At 39.8% G+C, this 24,250-nt stretch overlaps 1 protein-coding gene across 4 annotated transcripts in view; it reads right to left on the minus strand.

The window, feature by feature from the left end:
• Positions 1 to 24,250, minus strand: part of asic1c (acid-sensing (proton-gated) ion channel 1c) — a 106,188-nt gene that overhangs the window by 11,929 nt on the left and 70,009 nt on the right. For 3 of the 4 annotated variants that reach the window (XM_034138241.1, XM_034138240.1, XM_034138242.1), the window contains exons 1-3: positions 5,098 to 6,275; positions 1,653 to 1,803; positions 1,316 to 1,443 (exon numbers count right to left, since the gene is read on the minus strand). In XM_034138241.1, the coding sequence (XP_033994132.1) occupies positions 1,316 to 1,443; positions 1,653 to 1,803; positions 5,098 to 5,739 (921 nt within the window). In that variant the 5' untranslated portion in view covers positions 5,740 to 6,275. Of the gene's footprint in view, positions 1 to 1,315; positions 1,444 to 1,652; positions 1,804 to 5,097; positions 6,276 to 24,250 lie in introns of those variants that run through there. The other variant, XM_034138243.1, reaches the window with a different exon arrangement.

The raw sequence follows: 24,250 nt of genomic DNA on the forward strand, positions 1-24,250 counted from the left end.
CGAGACTTCACAAGGACTCATGGATATTATAATGAACCTGCGGCATAATACAGAAATGCACTTGATCTCAAAGGTAATCCTTGCAAAATCCTGAAATCCTTTGTGGCACGGGCGCCATTTCCTTGTGTCTTACAATGAGGGTTTTTCTCCTTGTCAGAGTATATTTCCCTATGCTTTCCCTGTATCCATATGAAAATGAGTGGGGTTAGGCTTGTGTGCTTATTCTAGTGTAGAAATAAGAGGCATGATTTGAATGTGTTGTCTTGGCAACATAAAAAAAATGCAGTACAGTTTGATTAATTTGGATACGATGTCCATGTGAGCTCAGAGTTACGACCTTGAACAACAGCATTCCGATCAATTCAGGCTCAACTGTAGTTATTACTTTTCATCCTTTACGATATTTCAGGGCTAGAATCAAATTTTCTGCAAAACCCGCCACAGGCTCTTTTGCTTCCTTTGATATTTTGTGCTAAAACTCACATTTGCTAAGTCCTTAAATCCTAGTGCATTTTAAAACATGTGGGTCAGATTTCTCATCTAATGCTGCATGCCTTAAGTGTTAATGAATTAGGAACATAAACTAATGATGACAGGTGCTTCTTTTAATAGGTCAATTTAACATCAAAACTTCAGGATCATTTAAATATTTCTTTCTTAAGATACAGAAAGTCATGAGAGGTCAGTTATTTAAAGTGAATCTGATTTTGGCTTTGGCTGCCAGATGACCAATTTCGCAATCATTTTTAACGTTACCATTAACATTAAGGGTTTTAATTATAAGAAATTATAAGATTAACTAATTATAAGTCATTTTTGCTTCAAACACGTTAAATTTGTTTAGTTTTTTTTATTAATCAGATCAAAGCCTGTTGACCGTGGCTGTGTGAATTCTGCTCTCTTTAATTGGCCAGTAGACACATTTCATAGCATTCGAATAGGCTGTATTATTTTTTCCCCCCACAAACTGAAAGCAAGGAAGACATTTCTAGCTGCCAGATATTTGTGTGTAGTGTGATAGTCTCAGATAAGCCCAGTATGTTTGTTTTCTTAAATCTAATCATTACTAGGTCTTGCTCTACCAATATTCCTTGGCTGCTATAATCCCTAAGTTTGTACCCTGAACCCCTGGGTGTTTATATAACACCGTAACAGCACATTTCCCACTCAAGGTAAACCAACGATCTGATTTTGCTCCAGGCTCTGAGACACAGAGGTAATGGGCACTGGCTGGCGAGGATTTGGGGACAAACACAGAATGAAGCGGAGCGGGAAAAGGTCGAGGCCGGAGTGGAGGAGGCTGAACATTAGGTACCAGTTGCTGCTGACATGACACAAAAGTTTGAAAACCAGGGGCCACACCAAATCCCAGTTGGTCAATGAAGGGCGGCTCGTCCTGGCTGTGGATCTGAACCTTGATGCCTGCTTCGTAGGAGGTCTCATCTGTGGATACAGCACGCCAGAATATATAACAACAAATAAGATAAGAAAACCTGGGAAAATATTGTGATTATGTTATCTTAATAAAGTAATACATCCTCCTGTTATATAAATGATTTGTGACGAGAATAGTTTGGATTTTCAGTGTAACCACACAAGATGGAGGGATTTTCACAAGGATAAAATGTTACCGTTTACTGTTTTATACTGACCTGTCTCTCCCCAAACAGGCAGGTATTCATCCTGCTGGATGTCCAACATGATCTCCAAGCCGTTCCCCGTGCCGCCTTTTAACGTGGTCAACAAAGGGTTGCCGTCTTTTCCAGAGTTGAAAGTGTAGCATTTTCCGTAGCGTGTGTAAATCTGTAAAGAAAGAGAGCGTAAATGAAAAGTTAAAGCCTTTCCACTGTGCTGTGGTAAATTGTGCACCTTTACAAGATGTATTACATGTCAGCCTGTAATTGTGCAGGACAGCTAATCATTGCAGAGGCTTTGTGATTATCAGAGAAACAGTACCAACTTTAAACTGGCACCTGGCTCTGAATTGAGGAATGAATGAGCTTTCCTTCGCAGCAGCCGCAGCTATCAATCTTCACCCAATGTTACTCCAAATTTCCTCTGAGTATCTTAAGAAAGAATGTATTATATTGCCGTCATTAAATAAGACACACCTGAGGTGAATGCTCTTGGGACACACACACAAACTCTCACATATTTATGTGTCTTGACTTACCGCTTGATGTGCAATCTTTACAGTACATTGCCTCACACAAAATATCTTTCAGATCTAATTAAATGACTTGTTTTCAGCTTTTGCTTTAGAGTCACAGTTGACAGATATTTAATGTTTTTCAAGTTTATGGATTTTCACTGTGATTGGAAAATTCTCCACCCTCTGCAAAACAAGTCGCAATAAATCTGCATCACGATTGTAAATGTTGACAGTTGAAACTGAACTCTAGAGTTTGGATCAAGACTAAGAAAACTTACAATTCTGAAAATGGCTTAAAGGATTGTGTCAATTCAAGCTAAGTCTATCAGTTTGAGATAAGATTACCACACAGCAGAATTGATTGGTTATGCAACACTATGAGGAACTTTAATATCTGTTATTCATGCATTTCATGTCATGGTTTTGGATTTATGTTTTCATTTTCCACCTTTTTATTTTTGAAATGTTTTCCTCCTTGTGTCTTGTCTGATCCTACTTCCTGTGTTTGCCTTCCTGTCGTTAGTTTCTCTGGTGTGTCTGATCGATTGTGTTCACCTGTTGCCCTTGTGTTTCTGCCTCCCCTGCCCAGCTGTGTCTTGTCCTGTGATTACCCTTCTGTGTATTTAGTCTTGTCTTCCCCTGTGCTCCATGTCTGTTCGTCTCTCCTCGTCTATGTTATGATGTCCATGCTCTTGTCCATGCTACCTGTCACGCTCCATGCTTGTTCCTGAGGTTTTCTGTCCTGATCGGTTTTGGTAATGTTAAGTTGTTCCTTGTTTTCTGTTGTCATCAGCTTTGGGAAATAAAGCTCGCTTTTTGTTACCTAACCTTTTAGTCCTCTTACTGCATTTGGGTCCTATTTTTCCCACCCCTGACATTTCACCAGAGAAATCTGCACCGTTTTAAAGAAAATAGTTAATCACAAGTTTATCAAAGTTACAACAATATCTGCTTGTTGGTGTTGGTGGCAAAACACTTCATATTTAAATGGGGTGAGTGTGAAAGAATCAGGACGACCAATCATACATCAACATAACACAATAAAATGAAAGAAAGGCTTAAAAATGTTTTATGAATGAAATTCAAATATTATTGAATATACTATTGTGAATGTAATCACAATTCAATATTTTATGTTGCAGAACAATACCACTGAATTTAACACATGTACACTACTAATAAAATATGTCGGAATTTTCTTTTTCAGTCAATCATCTCAAATTGAATTTCAATAATTCAACAAGGTTGGTCAAACTGCAATATTGAAATTAAAACTTCAACATCAGATTCATCAAGCCAGATTGGATTTTATTTCAAAATGTAACATCACTTCCTGAAAATATAATAAGGGGAATTCAAACCACATTTTTTATAAATGGTTATTTTCAGAACTAGGTCATTCTCAGTTTTTCAAACTTCCATCTAAAACCCTCATTGTTGAATTTAAATAGTGATTTGATAAATTGAGCCACACTTCCTACATTAATGATCATGGATGTCCAAATATCCTTCCTTAGCAAACAATAATTGGCCGTACAAACACTGTAGCATCCTGACATGATGCTTTTGTGGCTGTCGAGGTTTTTCTTCACAACACCAGTATAGCACTGGAATGTCATCCAATGGTTAATTTTCACTACCCAGTCTGCTGAGGTTGGGGTGATAGGGCTTCTGGCAAAAATTCAACCAGCATGGCGAAGCTGATCTCCAGAGATCAGAGTCAGTGTTCCACGTCCAGACACAGACAGATGGGCATGCAGCTCAGATAGATAAGACAGCTTTGGTCCTTTCCCCCTGCTGGCTGTATAATGAGGTCTGCAAGAGTACTGTAACTAGAGACCTCTCTTTAAAGATTCAGATTTAAGTTTAGATAAAAAGGAGCTTCATTCTGTCACATCGCAGCCACACCATATATCTCTCTCTCTCCAAGCACAAGACAGTTTAAATCCCAATTATGGCTCCATGCAATCTGACCGTCATGCTAGAGATTGCAGAGATTCTGCATTGGTATCTGCAAAACAGGGAAGCCAACGTTGACAGCTGACATACTGCAGTGTGCAAGACTTTGCATTTCAAATATATTCACTGTAGTAGTCATAGTTACAGGTTAGGTTTTTATGACGCTGTATATACTAATATATCTGGTTAAATGAAGATCCAGTGACAGGTTACTGCTTTAAATCTACCAGTGTGTCCCAGATTTAAATTATTCTCAGTGCTGTAGAAATAAATGAGTCGCTCTGCAGGCGGATTTCTCACTGCAGAAGTTTCTCTGTTGAGACTTTAATATTTTCTGATGATGTTAAAGGCTGTTTTGAAAGCATTGGAGAAAGAAATATTACTATTGTGAATAGCGTGACAATAGCAAACATCATCCAATTCCTCCATGCAGCATACAGTGCTTACTTAAAACGTAATTAACGTTTTCTTTTAGGCTTTGCTGCATTTTCAATACACACTGCACATGCCTTCCAGATGTTTAATAAGGGAAGCTACATTTTTTATTTGAACTGATTTACTTGTTTGAATTATTAATGCTCACATTTTTCTACCTTTCTATTGTTGTCACGGGTCGTAAAGCAAAAAGGCGTTAAAGCAACTGTGAGTAAGAATTGCCAGGCAGAGTATAACCAAAGGAGAAACTAAGAAGAGTGTAAAGAAGACAACAACGTCCTTGATGATGACATGCCGTGACATCTTCACCACAACATGAAGGAAGCATTTGTTTCCGGGACTGACTTTTGTGGACGTTTAGTTTAATAAAGAAAACATCTGTCATGTGTGAGAGGTAAAAACAGTAAAGGCTTGTTTTCAGCTTTGAAGCTCAAAAACACCCTGAGAGATTGAGGGTGGGTCGTCAAATGCTTCCATGAATTATTAATACACCTTGTAAACAACCATTCATATCCACAGCTGACAAACACCATCTTTCTCTCTGTACATACAGTGCTGAAGTTTTTGTAGGTGCAGGATTCCCCTCTGAACCTGCACTCCAGCAGCATGTCCTCCAGCTGGTGGCCGAGGCGTCCCATCATCTCTGTGGTGTTGGTGCTGAAATCAGGGGGCGGGGTGTAGTTTTTGAAGTCCAACAGGTTCAGGAGACCCTGTATGTGGCTGTCTCTGAGCAGGGACACGCTCTGCTCCACCACTGTGTGATTGGGGTACATCAGGTCCATCCAGTAGCCGCTGTGGTACAGGTCATCCTTGGTCAGAGCGGACATGCGGAACACGTTCTTGTTGCAGAAAGTAACAGCTGGGAAGGACATGTTGTGAGCCCACACCATGTAGATCTTGGTGATGGCAGGGTAGGACATCAGGTAGAGGATCCGATTCCAGGACAAGGTGCACAGCAGACTGATACAAAGGAAGAAGGCCATGATCCAGATGACTCGCTGCAGTTTCGACTTGTCCGGAAAGAAGATAAACTTCAAACCATGCACTTTGGTCCTCATTATGAAATCCACAGTGATCTCTTTCAGTGTTGGTTTAAGTGATCTGGACTTCTTTTGGACAGGAGTCTCTTGGGCATCACTTTCTTTAAGCGGTGGTCCCATGGCGACTGTTTCGGATATTGGTGCTTTAACCATAATTGATTCTGTTAAGGTGGACGCTTCTTTACTAATTGCTGTTTCTTAGATTCCAACCGTAGACATGTCTAATTCACACACAACCATCTCCAGGTTTAACTATCACGATTTCCAGGTAGCAGCGACTGGAGTCCTGATGTGAAGCTGTCCCACTGTTCACGCTTGAAAATGATTTGCCGAAAACAAAGGAACTGAGCTCCTTTGGGGAGGTAAAATTGATTTACATAATGATTCCTTTATGGGAAAAACAGCTGAATCAGTCCATTAATAAAAAAACATCATGCGTGGCCATCATCAAGAGATAAATGGACGTGATAATGGCAGATGTTAGCGACGGCTGCACTCCCAGAGGCAATCACTTTGAAAATCCGGAGAGGCTTACCCCTGTTGCTCTGATCTTTTACTCCTCCATCTCCCTCTCCAGTGCCAGATAATACTTGCAGATTCCGGTGGTTTCTCTCTTTGTGCCGTAGCTGCCCAGAACCCAACTCCTCCCTTTTTACACAGATTGAAGAGATGCTTTTTAGACTGTTGACTTGCAGCCTGCAGAAAGGAGTATAAAGCTTGTTGCCCCCCTACACACTCTCTCTAGAGTCGAATGGAGAATGAGGTGGAGCCAGTGAATGAAATTGTTTTCCTCCGGTGATGAAGTAGACCTCCGATTGTATAGAGAGGCGGGGGAGGTATCAATCAAAGTACACATAATTGTTATAAAGAAACTCTCAAACAGAAAAATATTGGAGAATCTGCAGCTCGCTCCTGGCTCAATACATCTATATAATTGATAACTGAGGGGAGCCCGCTAGTTGGATAAAAACACAGAAAAATCCCCTTAAAAATGTGTTCCAGTATGGCACATCTCCTCGATCCTCTTTTCTGCCAGTTTCAAATATAATTTCACAAATGCAATGTAATGAGGGCTGACATGCCGCAGCATGCAGATGTGACTCTGACTAAATAAAAGGTGCTTTGCTCCATTTATGTGAGACTATAAAAGTATTATGTTTGGCAGAAGGGTCACATTCGCACTGAGACTATTTTCCATTATGTTAGCTGGAATCTTTTCATTTTATAATGTGACAGTAAACTGATCACAGCTGTGGTGATCAAATACACATATTCTGAAAAGGGAAACATGGAGACAATGTTGGATGACTGTGTGTAATTGAGGTAAAGGTTGCCCATTTTAAGTTAAGCAATACATTGGACTGTATACATTTGATTGGATTGGCATTTTCAAAACATTTGAATTCATCTGCAGCCAATTTAATAAAAGACTAAATCATTTAATTATAACAAAGAGAGAATCATGCAGAACAGTTTTGTCTGTGTTCAAAAGTTGTTGTAATACGAGTCCGATAACATTAATGAATGTCTGGATACAGAAAAGAGAAGCCTCATTAACAGCACAGTGCTAACAGTTGTTGTCCCTGCTATCTTTCAGGGCTTTATGGTTAAAAAAAAGAAAAACATCGAAATTAATTGCAGGGGTCCAGCTTCCCTAACAGCTATTGGATTTCATGTTTGCACAACACCTAATTTGTTCTTACTGGAATGCAACACAGCTGCTTGACATTGCTTTCTCTTTAGCCTTATGTTCAAAACTTTTTATTTTTAGAAACAACCATATGGGCTGTGTTTAATTGCACTATTAAATATTCTCTTTATGTTTGGGAAAGATTCATTCAAAGTAAACAAAACGCTGTATTTTGGCATGAGTGTAGATACTGTCAGACACAATAACAAAGCAAAACAAAGAAGAGAAAAATACTAATGCTTCATGAGCGCTCCGCCAGTAACTAAGTCCAACAATAAAACTTTATCAGAGTTAAAGCTGACTGCCTGGTTTCTCCACCTATTGACCAGCTGCATGGACTTCCTTTATTCTTGGTTTCTTTGGAAAAATGTCAATAGATATGAGGTGCATTTAGCTGCTAATTTAATTACTCAAGCTCCGTTTTCCTATAGAAGCCAATCGGAGGTGGACGGCTCTCTGAATTGTCCTTCGTCAGCAGTTTGAACCACAGCGCAGTTTCATTACTCCCAGCTGCAGAGGTTAGACACAGGCAATGCATGACAATCATCATTACTCTGTTTAATGTGCTTCCTGCAGATTTCCAACAATCAGCTTCACGTTTTTCTATCACCTAATATGCGTTATTGATTAGACGCTGTACTAAATTTGCTTGATTTTGCATTTTAAACATTTACATTGTAGACCTTTGAAGCCTTGTTAATGATCTTCGCAGTAATGTTTATCTTTCTATATTTGAGTTGTCTTCTTTCTGTACTTCTTTTTGTGCAACAAAGATTTCCTCTCTTCTGGACTATTGGGGATGTTTTAAGATCCAGCTCACTCTCTCCTGTCGGACCCTTTTTATTACGCTGCTCAGAGACACATAAACATTTGTAAACCCCTCACACATTATTGTAATCTGTATTCTTTAGTCGACCAGTCGTCATTATCCATGCGCAGAGCTTTGCACTGGTATAACTTCATTTATTAATCAATCCTTGGACTGCTGCCCTCTTATTTATGTCAGTGCTGCACTCCCAGGGCTTCATCACTCCTCCATCCCCTGAGTCCATGCAGGATTTGGTAAAAAAGCTTTCTGCTCCTCTGTCCCCTCAACCTGAACATGATACAGCCGGAACTGGAAAGTCCAGAATGATTCTCCTGCGGGATCATTTACTACTTTTCAGAAAACTGAAGACAGCATCTGTGAGGGTTCATTTTGGCATTTGACCACTTCTCATGTTGATGGTGTGTGTAAAAATGACCTGTCTGTAACTTGGTGAAGTATTGCTGTTGTTTTTTTTGAGAATGAATGTACATTTTGATAATCAAAAAAGCTTTTTAGTCATCCTCTCAACAAGAATACCCAACATTCTCAAGTTTTAGCATCAATTATAAGGATTTTCAGCTTTTTTGTCTTAAAGGTGCCCTATTATACTGTTTTTCATCAATATATTATAGGTCTCAGATATATCCAAATCATGTCTCTGAAGTTTTTGGCTCGAAATACCAAACAGATCGTGCATTGTAGCATCCCATAAACCCCTCTGTTTCAGCCCTGTTTCAAAAGTGCTGATTCTCTGTCTGTTAATTTAGGCCCCGGCTCCACGAGGACGAAAACGGGTTGAATCCGCATATTTCTCATGCGTATAGCCCTCTAAGCTCGACGACGCCGTAAGGGAAACGTAGAAACAGACCCCGCAAACGACAACGGGTCCAAAGGTGGATAGATCTGGGAACGGAGCGCTCTGGGGGGTCCAACGGGGCCGTGGAGTCGCCTATACGGTCATTCGTTTTCATAGCCCCGCCTCTCCCCCGCAGGGTTGCTATCGTGCTCCAGTCGCTACTGACCATGCTACAGTTCTTTGTGCAACATCTACAGGAGCTCCTCCTTGAATTCAGATTATTTATCTTTATCTCGATATGGACATAAACGCGAGTGAAGTCTAATCTGACAGGACGGAGACACGCAGCTCCTGCCGCTGTGATGCAGCGGGAGCAAAACACACACTTCAAGTCAGATCATCACCCTTAGCTATTTTAATTACCTCTCAAACTACCTAAACTAGTTATAAATATGTTCATTTTTACTGTCGGGTCACTCATTACAGGATCAGCTGCTGCATGAGACAGACACTGACGCTGTCAGAAGAGAGGAAAAAGAGACAGGCTCTGTGTATTTGATGATTATATATCATTATATCGTCGTTATTCATTTGTTTTAAAGCTCAATAAATAACAATGAAGACCTTTGACCGGCACTTTTATAATTTTGTCCGGAAGATTTAAACTTTAACACACGCTGACCGGCGAAAAACTCTGCCCGGTTCTGTCGGCCCCCACCGCGGAGAATACACAGAAGTGCAGCCATGACAACCATTCTTCTTCGCTGCTTTTGTGGAGGAAGTTGCTGCTTTTGTGGAGGAAGTTACAGCGCCACGTACAGGTTCGGCATATGTACTGCAGCTTTTCCAGCGTTTGGATGTAAACGGAGCCGTCTCGTGGAGCTTGACACAATCCGGTGTATATTGCGTGGGGACGGAAGGTTTTTTGCGGTTGCATTTGCGTTACTCCGATGCGTTTTGCCGTATTTGTCCTCGTGGCCTTAGATGAAAATAAGGAGCCACTCCCCACGCCCCTCTGAGAGATATTTGGTTAAAAAGAACATAATGGTTCTCTAGGAGGAGATTCATGTGATAAGGTAGGGGGGGGGTGACCTTGGTTGGTTATTGGCTAATGGTTACACAAGCCAAACAATTGTTATGACATCATAAAGTGGCCAAAATCTGATCAGCTCATTTTCAGACAGGTTTTTATATAAATGGATCAGGACAAAAAGTGAGCGAATCTTTCTTCCTGAAACTTTCAGAATCTCTTTACACAGAGGGGACACATGTTTATGTATTAAAGACATGAAAAAGTGGATTTAGCATAATAGGTGACCTTTAAACCTGCTGTAGCTGTACATGGGTGTAGCCAAAACAAGCTGCAAACACAACACTGACATACTGTATATCCACCTCTCAGGTTGATGGCAAACTTCTAAGCAATATGTGTTGAGTGTCACAATCTGAGTGAGCCACAATCTATGTTTTATGCTGTGGCCGTAACGGCAAGTAGTTGCTTATTTACATTTCTTTTTTATGCTGCTGCAACGCAAACATTTCCCAAATTGGGATCAATCAAGTACTATCTTATCTTATCTCATTCATCTTATTTCAAATGGACACAGTTGAGTTACTTGGTAAACAAACTTTAGTGAGTGATGTGAGCTGGTTTGCATCCACAATCGGAGACATCATGTATGCAAAGCTTTTGACTTGGCCACTTGGGGCAGTGCAACAAACTTTAACCACAACACTGACTTACAGTATAATGAGTTCATACGTTTAAGTTGGTAGAGAGAATGTGTTGGCAAACAGTTGTATTTAAACATCCAGCAGACATGGAGCTCTTTCACAGCAAACATTTCTTTAAAAAAAGAAATGTCAGCAGTATCAATGATTTTCTTGGTAAAGAGAAAGGAATAATGCAGTGGAGTGTGTAGCTTTGTTTCCAATATGTCTGTATTTCCCCCTGGCTTGTGTTACTGCAAATAAAACATGACAGTACAAGAAGGTCAGAGTATTTCTAATCTAATCAATGAAACAACAAAGCTTACCTATCTGATGTAACACTCTGCAATGGTGTGTCTGCCCTGAACTGCAGTGCTTTAGAAATATTCATAACGCGACTTGTGTATGACTTACTTTGAAGCTGTCTTTATTTGTAAAATCCGTTCCCAAAATCATTAATTTAATTAAAATAACCCCTCTAAGACAGCACTGCAATCACTGAAGACTACAAAGCGCTCCAGGCTGAATCAAATTATTTTTTGGAGTCTGTACAATCGTTATCCTCCTTATGAAAACACATTTCTTCTGCTCCCACATTTCTATTGTTATCTTTCTGAGGATGCTGAGACATGTCCTATTTGTCTCAGTATTCAAGCATGTAATTAGAGAATCATGGTGTGATACAATTTGCCAAATTGAGAAGCTGATTGCCATTTGATGGAAAAGTAGAACTATTTAAAAGATAACTATCCCTCAGATATGTACATTTACTGTCCAGCCTTGAGACCGACTCAGTGATCCCGGATACTGTCAGGAAATTACACGAACAATCCTCTTTTATGTCAAAGCCTGGCTGAACCCCAGAAGTCTCATTAGAGGAGGAGCAGAGTTTTGACTGAGAAGAAGGGAAGAGATCCTTCAAGGACCAGTGAGAATGAAACACCAAATGAAATCCTGGCAGCAATTATATTCACTTCAGATACACACACAGCTCGGACAGAGATGAGGCAAGCACTAGAAAGTATAAAAAAAAGCTATATCCAGTATTATTGTCCAGATACTGTACAGCTAAATTGATTAGTTTGTATTTCGATTGATAGACAGCAAGCAAACATGCCAACATCAATTGTGAAAATTATATTTATTCTTCTATGATAGAATGATGATGAACGATGATAAACACAATATTCTGGGTGTTTCGGACTCTAAGACAGAAAAAACAATCAGTTCATAATACTAGCTCTGGCACATGGGCATTGTGATCAGCATGTGTCCACAATTTTACAGGCCCAATGATTAATTAATTAAGAAAATAATGGAAAATTGACCTAATATATGAATTAATACAATCTTCTATCTTTCTAATTTAAAGGGGACCTATCATGCAAAATGCACTTTTGTACGTCTTGTATACATGAATATGTGTCCCCGGTGTTCCAGGGAACTCACCAAGTGTCAGAAAACACAACCCTCTCTATTTTCCTCCATACCCAAATCTCTAAAAAAGGGGCTGCAACGGATCTGATACAGACTGATCCAGATTTGAACACTTCTATGACGTCACAGAAGTGGCGCTACGGCTATTGGGCCAACTTTCCACCTATCAGGGGAATGTGGGGTTGGGCCACGGCCGGGCCATTGCGGCTCGAAAGCGCTGGAGACGCTGTAGTACATATGCCAGGCCTGTAAGTGGCGCTGTAGTCTGCCACAAAAGCAGCGAAGAAGACTTCCCGCCCATAGTTACCATGGTTACCCTTCTGTTTATTCTCCGCTGTGGCTTTTTTTCTCCCTCCCCGAGGCCATCGTTTGCTCCCGCTGCTTTAATTCAATGCAATCCCTCCCCGTCGAGGCAAGCACTGTAATTATCTCCGGTTAGTCCACCAGCAGATGACAAACACCCACCTCTCCGCCTCTTCCAAGGAACGAGGGGACCGTGCGGCAGAGATTCAGTTTCAGTTTCTTTCGCCGGTCAAGATGTCCGTTAAAGTTTAAATCTTCCGGACAAAATTAGAAAAGTGCCGGTCAAAGGTCTTCTTTGTTATTTATTGAGCTTTAAAACAAATGAATAACGACTCTATATAATAAAACACGGAGGACGGAGATCTCTTTTTCTCCCCCTCTTCTGACAGCCCAGCAGCTGATCAGAGCACGTCTCCCCTCTCCTGCAGGGGGGCGTGGTCAGCAGAATCAGACCCGTAGACAGCAAACAGTACATAGAGCGAAATGAGGCATGGCTAAAATGCATGATCTGTTTGGTATTTTGAAAACAGAAACGTATAAATATACCTTATATAGGTATGGCCCTACAATATATAATTTAAATATAGCATGATAGGTCCACTTTAACTTAAAAAGCAGTTTTCTTCTATCTGTCAATCAAGGAATCTATAATTTACTTTCAGATCAACATAAACAATTCTTTATTTTTCTATTTAATGTAGAAAGTAAAGTGACTGCAACACATTAGATCGATCTACTTAATGAATATAGGATCATTGAAATAAATACAGTTTACAGTTCCTTAAAATAAATTAAAAAAAAAATTAAAGCTTAAATAAATAAAGCTGATTTGTTGGACATTAAGGAAATATTCCACATCTATTGCAGCAAAGTTTTCAACCATTGAGTAATTTCACAACTCGGCTACCTTGAATTTCTAGACCATACAAATCAAGTCCAGAGAAAAACCTAGAAGTCCTCTGTAAGAATGTTATTTAGGACCAAAGACATGTGTCTGTTACAGAAGAGAGATGGTTAGATCCAAAACACTTGCAGTCAGGGATGTCACTGTGCTGAACGGGCAGCTTCTTTAGCAGAGGGAGACATCTTGTGGCCTGCCTCTAAATGAAACTAACCTCATTGAAAAGCAAGCGGCAGCCACTTTGTATTCTGCACGAGTATTGCCAGGGAAGCAAAAATTGATTTTAGCTAAGAGGGGCTTATACTTTGAAATACCTCATATAAAATTAATCAAAAGGGGGAAACATTGGCATTTCCTTGGTAAGAAAAAAAAGGGGGAGAGTATATTTAACATAAATCTTATTGTGCAAAAGACTATTTGATCTTTTAGGTTCAGTAAGGGGAAATACAAGACTTCACCAGTAATTGTAAACATCTCTGACACAGCACATATACAGTACCCCCCCCCCCCCCCCCCCCACCTCGGTAGACCAGGTGGAGAGCAGCTGCAGTCTGTATCAATAAAAAACAGATGCTGCCGGCTACACCTGCCATCTTGTTCCCCTGTTCCATTCCAGGCAGGATCCAACTAAAAAAAACATAAGTGCGCTGTCACTCAAGCTTTCAGTCCGCAGCCCGCAGTCCCACTTTGATAAACTCACTCCTCATATTTCCTCCCCGGTACCTCCATTTGCAAGGATAATCTCTTTTTTTTTTAGCATGTTCACATCTTGTTTGCTCAGCCGGAGGCTTTTGGTATACTTTCCTGAATCCATTTTGCCCGCTTTACCCCCAAAAAGCTAAGCATCGTGAGCACTTGCCAGCTGCGGGAAAAGCACCATAGAATAATAGCAATGCATTAAGACTTAGCCTTGTCTCAGGTGAACATATTAGGAATTCAAATCATATTCCTAAATATTTGCAAGGGTACACATTCACTCTGGCTCTTTCCAGCATTCAAAGAAATGTCATTACATCCTTTAAATGTAAAGGATTTTTTTTAACTGAAATGTGTGTTACATCATTAATCATTCTTCCCAAAAAACAATTAGCTGTTTCTATCAAACTGTCATGTCTGGCTTCCCCTGTACAGTCAGTGACTGGTGGTGTCAAGGGGAATCTCAGTTTACTTGAAAGAAGATAGCAATACAATACTTCAGGAGCATGACATTGTAACTATTGGCTCAGAGACAAGGGTATAGATCACAGAGGCCATTAGTGGAAACAAAAGATATATATGGGCAGGGAAGGTAATCCAAGATCAAAAGGACATATGATATGAAACCACGAGTCATTCTATAGCCCATAGTTCAATATGAAAATATGGGTGTTAAAAGCACTAACACATGCTTTTGTTTGGAAATGACACTGTGCCAGAAGGCTGATAATCTACAACACAACATAATGGCACTATTGGTTTTGGACAGAGCCACTCTTGTGTCCAATGTCTCCACCTAACAAGCCAATTAACTTAAGAGGGTTCTGTCAACTGGCACCTCCAATGTCTGCCTCTGGTAGTATCTGCGCCCTGATGTGCAAGTCAGCAAAAAAGCGTCCCCGTGCTATGAATTCCTCACTATTCCTCTTCAGCGCCATTGATCGGACTGCCAATACTGCACTTAGAGTAACAGTGGCTCCGGCACTGGCCTTCACTGACACTGAGTAATGGAACAAACACATTAGGTATTTGCTATCTGGCCTGTCATCCGCACGCGCCGCCTCAGATTTGTTTATTCTATTGTTTGAACTGTGGAGCTTTATTTTTTAGCTCCCTATACTTTTCATGCCCGAGGCAGCACTGTAATTCTGTGCTCCTTCGCACATCTCTTCCCTTCATCTCTCCTAACGCTTCTAGGTGTGCATCCCGGCTCTGGCTTCATTTCAAAGCAGGCTGAATCACAATGATGATGTCGGTCCTCTGCTGAGTCCCAGTCCCACTTCAATCTAAGCACAGCACCGCCTCCTTTGCCTTTTGCTTCCACCTTGTCTTCTTAGCTCTCTCCTTCAACTCTATGTCTTACCCAACACCCACCATCCGAGCCCTTTATCCATCTCTCTTGTTATAAGCTGCCACTGTCCCTTTTTCCTATCTTCAACACTGCCTATTTTCTTTCTAACACTCAATCCTTCCTACTGCTTCCTTTACTCACCTTTCTCTTTCCTTTGACCTCCAAAGCCTCTAGACTATACTGCAGTGGAAGTAAAACTCCACATCCTGCTTCTGTTTCAGCAGACCCTGAACAGATCCGCAACCACCACATACAGAACCATAATTAAATATAATGATGTCAACACAATTTGATACCTCAACAGTAAGGTCAATCACACAACACGAGTTCAACACTTAAAGGATAAATGTGTTAGAATCAACTCTCCGCATTAGGCCAAAGCCAGCTAGAGCTCTGAGCTGGTGATCGATGGAAATTATATCACGCCAACTTCAGCATGAATCCTGCATCACTGACAGATGATTTATTTGGTCCGAGACAATCTTGCAGGTTTAATCCACAGCAGTGTGATGGGATGTGTTGGGGGGGGCTGACACTTTTGAGTATTAATGAGGCAATCAATCATACACTAGCTCGGAGACGGTGTGTACTGCAACAAGATGGCGGCGTGATACAAATATTGATAATGAAATAAAACTTCCACTGAAGAAAGTTGTTCTGCGAGCGGTATGTTGAGATCTGATATCGTCTTTAATGTGTTTAGTGATGCACTGTCTGACCTGTACAAATAAAAACTTGTATACTATGGAAGCGTTCAGTGTAATCTGAACAAAGCTTAATGCCATAGTTCACTTACAGATTGATTCATGGACATTCAAAGCTATCTTGCTGTATATATTTTTAGCACTCGTTCTCCTCCAGTGAATTACAGCATCCCCCCCAAAAGATATTTCATTACTTTATGCAGAGGGAATAATTGCTCGTGGGGGCCCTGATATTTCCTCTCCAAGATTTCTCAATACCACTGCACCCATATCCAACTCATTAGTAGAAACATCTGCTCTTTCCTGTCACTGAAGACATGCTGTAGTTTCTTCAGCCAGTCTTTCTTTGTGTGACTTTGATACAAATATACAGACATATCACAGTAAAACATAACAAATATTTAACTGAGATTGAAATATCATACAGGTAAAGGAGAGCAAAAATAAAAGTATTCTAAGGGATTCAAATATGAAAAGTTCATATTCTATTTGTTTCAATGTTTTGCTGATTTAACGCCAAATCCAAATGCAAAACACTCAAACCTAAAACGCTAAACTAAAAGGCATTTGAATGATGTTATGCATATACTTTCTCCGTTTTTTTCCACATGCAGAGAGCTAATTATCAGATGTTGTCTAGACCTTGCGTGAGTCATCTGGCAGTGATGTTCCTGAAGTATATAATGGGTAATCTCAATTCCATCACATCTCATCTCCGGTGAGGGGGACTGCCTCTGAGCCTCCCACAGTAAAATCAGCAGGCCGAGGAAGGGAATTCAGGCAGCTCCATGAATATTTAATGAGTCCCCTCTATACATAGGCCCTCAGAGCATCTCCAGTTTCTGACATTTAGCTGAAATTTGTCCTTTCTACATTGGGATGTGAAAGAGCCAAGGTCACTTGACTGACCACATCGATATCAAAATCTGCCTTCATAAGCTTACATGAGCTGCTTTGGTTTTGGGAACTCAAATCCGGTTCACCATTTTCATAAACAAGTCTGAAGCTCTTTTTTATAGATGTTAAGTTTACTATGAGATCTATTGAAACTATTCTCTCTCACACAAAATAATTGTATTGCCATTTTAGACGTACTAAGTAATTAGAATAAATCATTTCCCTCACTTTCACTTGTACATCCTGACAAACCCATCTTGGTGCTTGGCTATCATCCCTCAAATCGATGGCCCATTTCATAGAAATACAATCCTTTTCCTGTCTCTCCTGTTTCTGCAGCAGGACGATTGAGTTCCATTCAAATTCTGCTGACATGATTATTCTCTCTGGTGAAGTCTTATAATCAAGAACGAAAATAATCTGGGATTTAACCAAAATAAAAGCATAAAATGCTCAGACAAAACACTAGAACATTTGGTGCCATTACTACTATGAAGATTATTCTTCTGAGGTATTTACAAAAATAAACAATACCGCATTAAAACTCTACTGGTTTTCAAAACGCCATATGTTTGCTCCATAATGCATGATGCGTGATGTCAGGAGAGATTTGTTGAACCATATGGTAACTCAGTAGTTTACATCTTTCCGAGGACAATTTTAGGGAAGTATCTCTCATTTCTCCTTCAAGAAAAATCACTATTAGTAGTAGTCATAAAATGAAGAATTGGACACAGTATAATTATTGCACCATAAAAGCCGTACACATATCTTTCTGCTTTTGGCACCAGCTCTTGTAAGAGGGATAAAATATGGCTTTTTTAAAATTTTATTTAACCTTTATTTAACCAGATAAAAACATTGAGATAAAATCTCAAAAGCTTTATTAGTATTCCTTAGAATTGTTACACCCCATACCTGGTTTTCCCCCAGGAGCTGGTGAATCTTTAGACAAACATGCCATTAATTATTTACAAAGGAAGGATTATGGGACCATTACTGAAGAAATAATGAAGAAATGACAACATAATTTGAATGAAAGGGACTTCTTTAATGAAAGATATCTGATGTGTATGTCTCATCATGACAATTCTCATTTTATAAAGAGAACAACTCTCTTAGCTTCGCTGTAATGTTTTCTGGTGTTCAAGAACATAAACTGACTCATAATTAAATGTATCGTGGGCAGAATGAAGAATTTAAAGTGGAGCATTATAGTGACTATCAAAAAGCTCTCAGTTGTTGGCCATGTTGCCGTTCAAGGTTTTCTTTTAACATTCTAACTTAAAGTAAAAAAAACGTAAAACATTATTTTAGATAATCTGATAAATATTTTACAAACTAGCATCCATCCTACTGAGAAATTACAAAGTATGAAGGATACTACCAGAAGATAGTCCTCTTACAGCCTATAGGATGAATGTGTTTCCCGTAATATTTTATGACGCAGCTAGAAGAAGCCATACTTACTGCGGTAAAGTTCTCTGAACCGCAGTCCTTGCCTCTATATTTGCAGTCGAGCAACATTTCATCCATGCTGTGGCTGGCCCTCTGTACAAACTCCAGCATGTTGAAGGACTTGCTGGGGAAGAACTTGCTGTTGTCCGTGGGCTGCCCCAAAGCGGCCATGAAGTCATCAAAATCCCCTTGCTCCACACCCAATAGACCGGCCATCCAGAAAATGTCATTCCTCAGAATCTGGGACTTTCGATAGCTGTTGTAGTTGCAGATGGTGATGGCTGGGAAGTACATGACGGGCACGTCCATCTCATCGAGGATAGTGACATGGGGGTACTGGTAGTACTCGATCACACGGTCAGCCACTTGGTAGAGGAAGATGGAAAGGGAGGAACTGAATGCGGCGGCCCAGAGCAGCCGTCGAATAGTCACTCCACCGGGCAGGAAGACGTGGCTGAGGCCGTGGAGGGAACAATTGGCCCCGTACACTGTGATGTCTGATGGTGGACGAGGAGCTTCTTCTTCTGGGGCTCCCATGATGACCGAGAGTTTCCAAATGGGCGATGGCTGGATGCAAACTTGCAGTTGTAATGTCTCGCTGAATAATGGTGCTGATAGGGAGGTTCATCCAAACTAAATGTACAAGGGAGGATGGTCGACACAGGGTCTAGTTTCCTCTTCACAGCCGAGGGAGGGGAAGAGTTGGATATCTGGAGCTGGGAAGTAGCGATGGATGTTCGTATCAACCAATCCTCATTGAGATCTTAGAGGGCACAGTGAATTCTAAAGATCCGGTTTCATTTGGGAAGCTAGACCTGATCCCACAGCGGGAATTGGGGGATGCATCAGAAAGGGATACGTCAGAGACAGGCAAAGATCAAAACCAAATACAATTATATTAGCAACCTCAAACTGTATCAATTGTTTTTGTGCTTTTGTAAAATGTATCTATCCAGGGAAGGTTTTTAAACACAAATGCAGGATATTGTGCATCTCTAACTCGGACTTAAAGGACCACCGTTTTGAATTCAGAAGATTTCATAGCTATTTTAATTTGTGAAAACAACACTGTGACTCAATCAAAACCCATTGAAGACATCACACAGGTGTGGTAATCTAGATTTAAAGAAAAGGTTGTTGTTCTTAGCTCCAGAAAAGTTGACATTTTGCAGACACAAAATGTCATCGAGCCCAATGAGCATCACATTTAGTTACAGCAGCATAAACAAAGCTTGAGCCGGCATGTACAACGACGATAATCTATTAGCCACAGCTACACTATGGGAATGGTGTAGTGCTTTTCTTAATGAAATCTTAACAGACCTTGTTGTGAAAGGCCATTGTATAACTCATTCATGGTTCCTATTAAGCTGCAGCTGGTGAGAGTATTCCATCCTGGCAGTCATCTTAGAGTGACGTTTATAATCTAAAGGCTGCCATGATCCCTCCTGAACTTTCTTATAACGATAACACATAATACGATGACATGAGTCACTCTAGAGAGTCAAAGTAAGCATTCATCTACTGTACGCATTCTCGATAACCCCATTAAATCCATTTAAAGGATCATAAAAACACATGCAGTTCTAGTCTATACAACCATAGCTGATCCCTTAAGTTTGCAGCACACATCATCTATCTTGCTGCAGCCCCCCTATCATGTGTTTTGTAACAGCATCAATTATTAATGCGTTCTCCACATAGAGGTTCTCCAGCATACATTTCAGCTCATGGGCAGAGGTGTATATTCGCAGAATGCAGACCTGAGGTTATTTCAGTTCATCCTGATAAGTATTGGTCTTGACTGAAATTGATTTGCTCAGAGCAGAAATAATTTAAAATGAAGTTAATAAGCTAACTTATGTTAGAAGCTAAGCAAAGGGCTCTAACCGTCTGTCAGGACTATTTCAAATAAACCCGATTGAACCATTCACCCCTGTTTGTCTCGGCTTTCTTTACCGACGCACCAATCTCTATTCATCATCCACACCTCTTTCATCTTACATACATCACTTTATCAAGCCTTTTAAAGTACACATCCATTTATCCTCTCACCCCCCAATATAATTCCCCTCCTTAGATCAATTATCTTGGTAGAGGCCAAAAGCGGGATGAAGAAGAGGGAATATTGGACTAACATTCAGGTGGAGACAGACAGGACACCCAATGAATGATAATGCTGCTCCGTACCTGCTGGATGTGTAAATAAGCTACTGTTTGCTATCACCATTTTAACTTAAAGGTCAGTATTGTGTTCACAACCTCTTTCTTCTGCCCCCAAGTGGACAAAATTATTACTTTTTAAGAGACATTGGGTCTTAATAAAGTGTTTAAACACAGTTACATTTCATACTGATTGATGTGACCTTAACTAAATCCCAATAGTCAAAATATGATGTATGCAAACTTTATGTACTGAGCTATGTTTTGGCAACTGGCAAACATTTGCCCATCACCATGTTCAGTGAATAATAATAATACATTTTATTTGTATAGCACAACGTCATCTGAACATGGTACAACATAAGTAGTCATTCAGCATTCCTTAGGAGAATAAATCAAAATGGACCGGGTCTGTCTGCTGTTATGAATTTATAAATTGACAACCAGGAGAGGGAGTTCAAAACAGCTGGCCATAAAATCAAAACAGTTGGTTGTAAGATTCTAAAATTCTCCTGAAGAAAAATGTTTAGCACAATTTACAAGACAAATGCTGGGAAAATATGCAAGTGGCTGGTAGATTTGTATCACTCACCAGTCACCACCAGCCAAAAAGAATGATAGTATTTTATTGAGTGGTACAATTTTAACATTTAAATGTTATATTTGCACCCTGCGGCAGGGTGATCATTTCCTGTGGGTTCATCACTGCATACGCCCCCTTTTGCATGACATGAAGTCTTTTAATCAATTGTTAATGTCAAAATATTGATTGGAGCAGCTTTAACCGGTCTAACATTACCAATGGGATTGCTATTGTGGGTCTACACTTAACACCGACACACAGCCCTCGCTTCATCGTTGCGGGGCCATAAATGGATTGTACATAAAGTGCAGGTTGTAATTACTACATACTTTTACATTTGCAACTTGTTGAAAACATGTATTCAAAATAAATAAAAAAGGCACTGCTCGTGACAATCAAAAGATCACTTTCTGGCATATTAATAAAAAAGTAAGGCCAGTGCATTAATGAGGAAATAATGAAAATGTTCAAAAAGGCTATATTTGACAACAATATTAACACATCTTTTCCTGGTCCTGCTACAAAACCTAATCATTTCCTCGGCTGTAATTTTCCACAAGACGTCATTAAAATCTGCTCACTATCAGATAACTTAATAAACAAGCACTGAGACACACAGCACCGAAAACATACAATAACCTCTCTTTGGAAGTAACAGTAAGTTCAAATAGAAAAAGTTCAGAAATGAATTACCTCATGCCAGAGCTGCAGTATGCTCTAGCTGAGCATTCACACTATGCTAGGCAAAATACAACCACATCTCAAAGCTGATGTTTGAGTTTACTTTACAGTTTTAAAGACATTTGACCCACAGCAAACTTTCCTTCAGAAATATGTCAAGTGACTGAGAGAAAAGTAATTTAGACAATGTCAGGTTTAGCAAGAGCACATCAAAACTAGAAGTTTATACACAGGACAGTTTAAAGAAGGTGCCGCTTTAAACTAGCTCCTTTTATGCACAGTTTTCTGAGGCATTGGATTGTTCTCATTAAGTATAAATAAAATAATTGAAAAGCTTTTCCCCATGCACATGTAAATTGAGCACTGAGTGCATCTTTGCTGTTCTTTTACCTATGGGTAAAATTGAGTAATCCTTCTTAGACTACAGCAAATTAAGAAGTGGACAAATCACATTTAGGTAGTTAATAGGCGCACTCTGGGCAAAGTGCAAGCGGCTCCTCAATCAATACACTGTGGAGGTTTTCCAGATACTTTAAGTTAGGTGTACTGGTTAATGCACTGCCGTAACAAATCAGCAATTCAGTACATCACGACTTCTCTGCAAGCCCGAAAACACTTTCTTTAACTCTACAGTGAGAAGAAGCCGAGGCTGCATTCACACATGTCGAGATTACTGATATCTTCAGAGACTAAGTGCTCTTTCTCATCAGCCGCTTTGTTTCCTCACTGTGTGCAAAATGTCAGAGTTACAGTAGTCTGCTGGATGTGACGGCAGACATGTGAGGGAGGGCTACAAGAATGGCATTTTTATAATGCTGAAAGGTCATTTAAATACTGAAAAAAGGTCTCAACCTGTCTCTCTTCTCCTCAAATTATAATTACCTTCCCTCTTGTTTTTTCAACCCGAATAACCCAGCAACCTCCCAGCCATCAAAATGTTTGAGATTCTAGTGTGAAGGACTATTTTCTGTATCTTTTTTGTGATAGCTTGACTCCAAAGAAAGCTCACAGGTCAAGAATAGAACAGTGTTTTTGAATCTGAATTTTATAAAGTGGACACGTCAAGTCACAGAGACTTTATCCAACCGTCTGGCAACTCAGTCTTTTCTATTTTTTTCTTCTTTTATGTAGCTCCAAAATCCAACAGCAAGGAGTTTTCAAGTTTGAAAGTGCTGAGCTGACATATTTAATGTAATGACACATTTCACATCAACAGTCTTGACTGAGATAATGATGAGCAAGTACGCAAATAAACTCATTAAAATGCAGGGACAGAGCAGCATGCTGGGATTCATATCAACATTTTTTAAACCCTAGACCCCAAACTACTCAAAGTATTCATCTTCAGCCACCCATAGGTGAAGAATGCTAAATAAAGAATATTTCTGAGCCTTAAAGTTCATTCTTGATCTTAGACGTATCTTGACAACCAAAAAAGCCTCAACTCAAAGTCTGTTTACTAGCTTTTTTTAGCTGCTTCAAATTGCATCAAACTGAACAAACTCCATGCTGAATGAAAGGTTTAGAAATCAACTAAATATAACTGTTTAAGAGCCAAGAAATGGTTACCAATAGATTGAAACAAATCAATTAACTGTAAGATCGTTTTTGAATGCTCAATCAAAGCCAGTGCATTATTTTTTAACCAAGAAATGTTTTCAAAAACATAATTGTTTTAATTGCCTGAGACCGGAGAAAATTGACTATAAATGCAAATGTATTTTCCAGAACAAAACAAGTCTTTAAAATGCCAATAAATACTTGATCACTTTTTGAAATAAATCCAGTTTGAAATGTTGGAATGATATCAGTTGTAACACATCTCATATTCCAATTAAGATTTAAAAAAGGGAAATCAACATCCATCCCAATCAGTCTTTCCCAACTGAGCACAAGGGACAACTCTAACATACTTTATTACCAGCAGTATCTGCAGCTATTTATCTCCTCCTCAACTTTCACTTCATAAAAGCAGCTTTTTGAATGCCATTTATCAAAATCTGGGTCTTCAGTGAAAGTAGACTCCAGCTGGTTTCACTTATTTGAAGCAGGAAATGGGCAACACGTAAACAGAAAATTCTATATTTCAGTATTGACCCTAACACATGAATTCCTAATGAATTGGGTAGCATTAGAACAAAGGGAATATGCTATAGCTGTTGTTTGCACAGCAGAGGTGAATGCTGTGCTGTGGACTTCCTTCACAAAGAGTGGACTATGACTTCTGTATAAATCCCTCCCGTTTGATTTAATGCCTAATTCCATGCTGACAGTTAATCGTGATGCACAAGCAGAGAACTTCATACAGCTGCCAAACTAATCACAGAGAATAAAAGGCGGAAAAGCTTCACTGTGGGTACTTCAAAGGACCTTTCAAAATGTAATTTTTGTCCATCTATGAGGGCAATTAGCTGTAAGTACAGTTAAGGGGAATGGAAGGTGACTTTTCCCACATCCATTTTAGAGAGACGTTTGGAAACAACACT

Source organism: Trematomus bernacchii, unplaced genomic scaffold, assembly GCF_902827165.1.
Source record: "Trematomus bernacchii unplaced genomic scaffold, fTreBer1.1, whole genome shotgun sequence".
Lineage (NCBI taxonomy): Eukaryota > Metazoa > Chordata > Actinopteri > Perciformes > Nototheniidae > Trematomus > Trematomus bernacchii.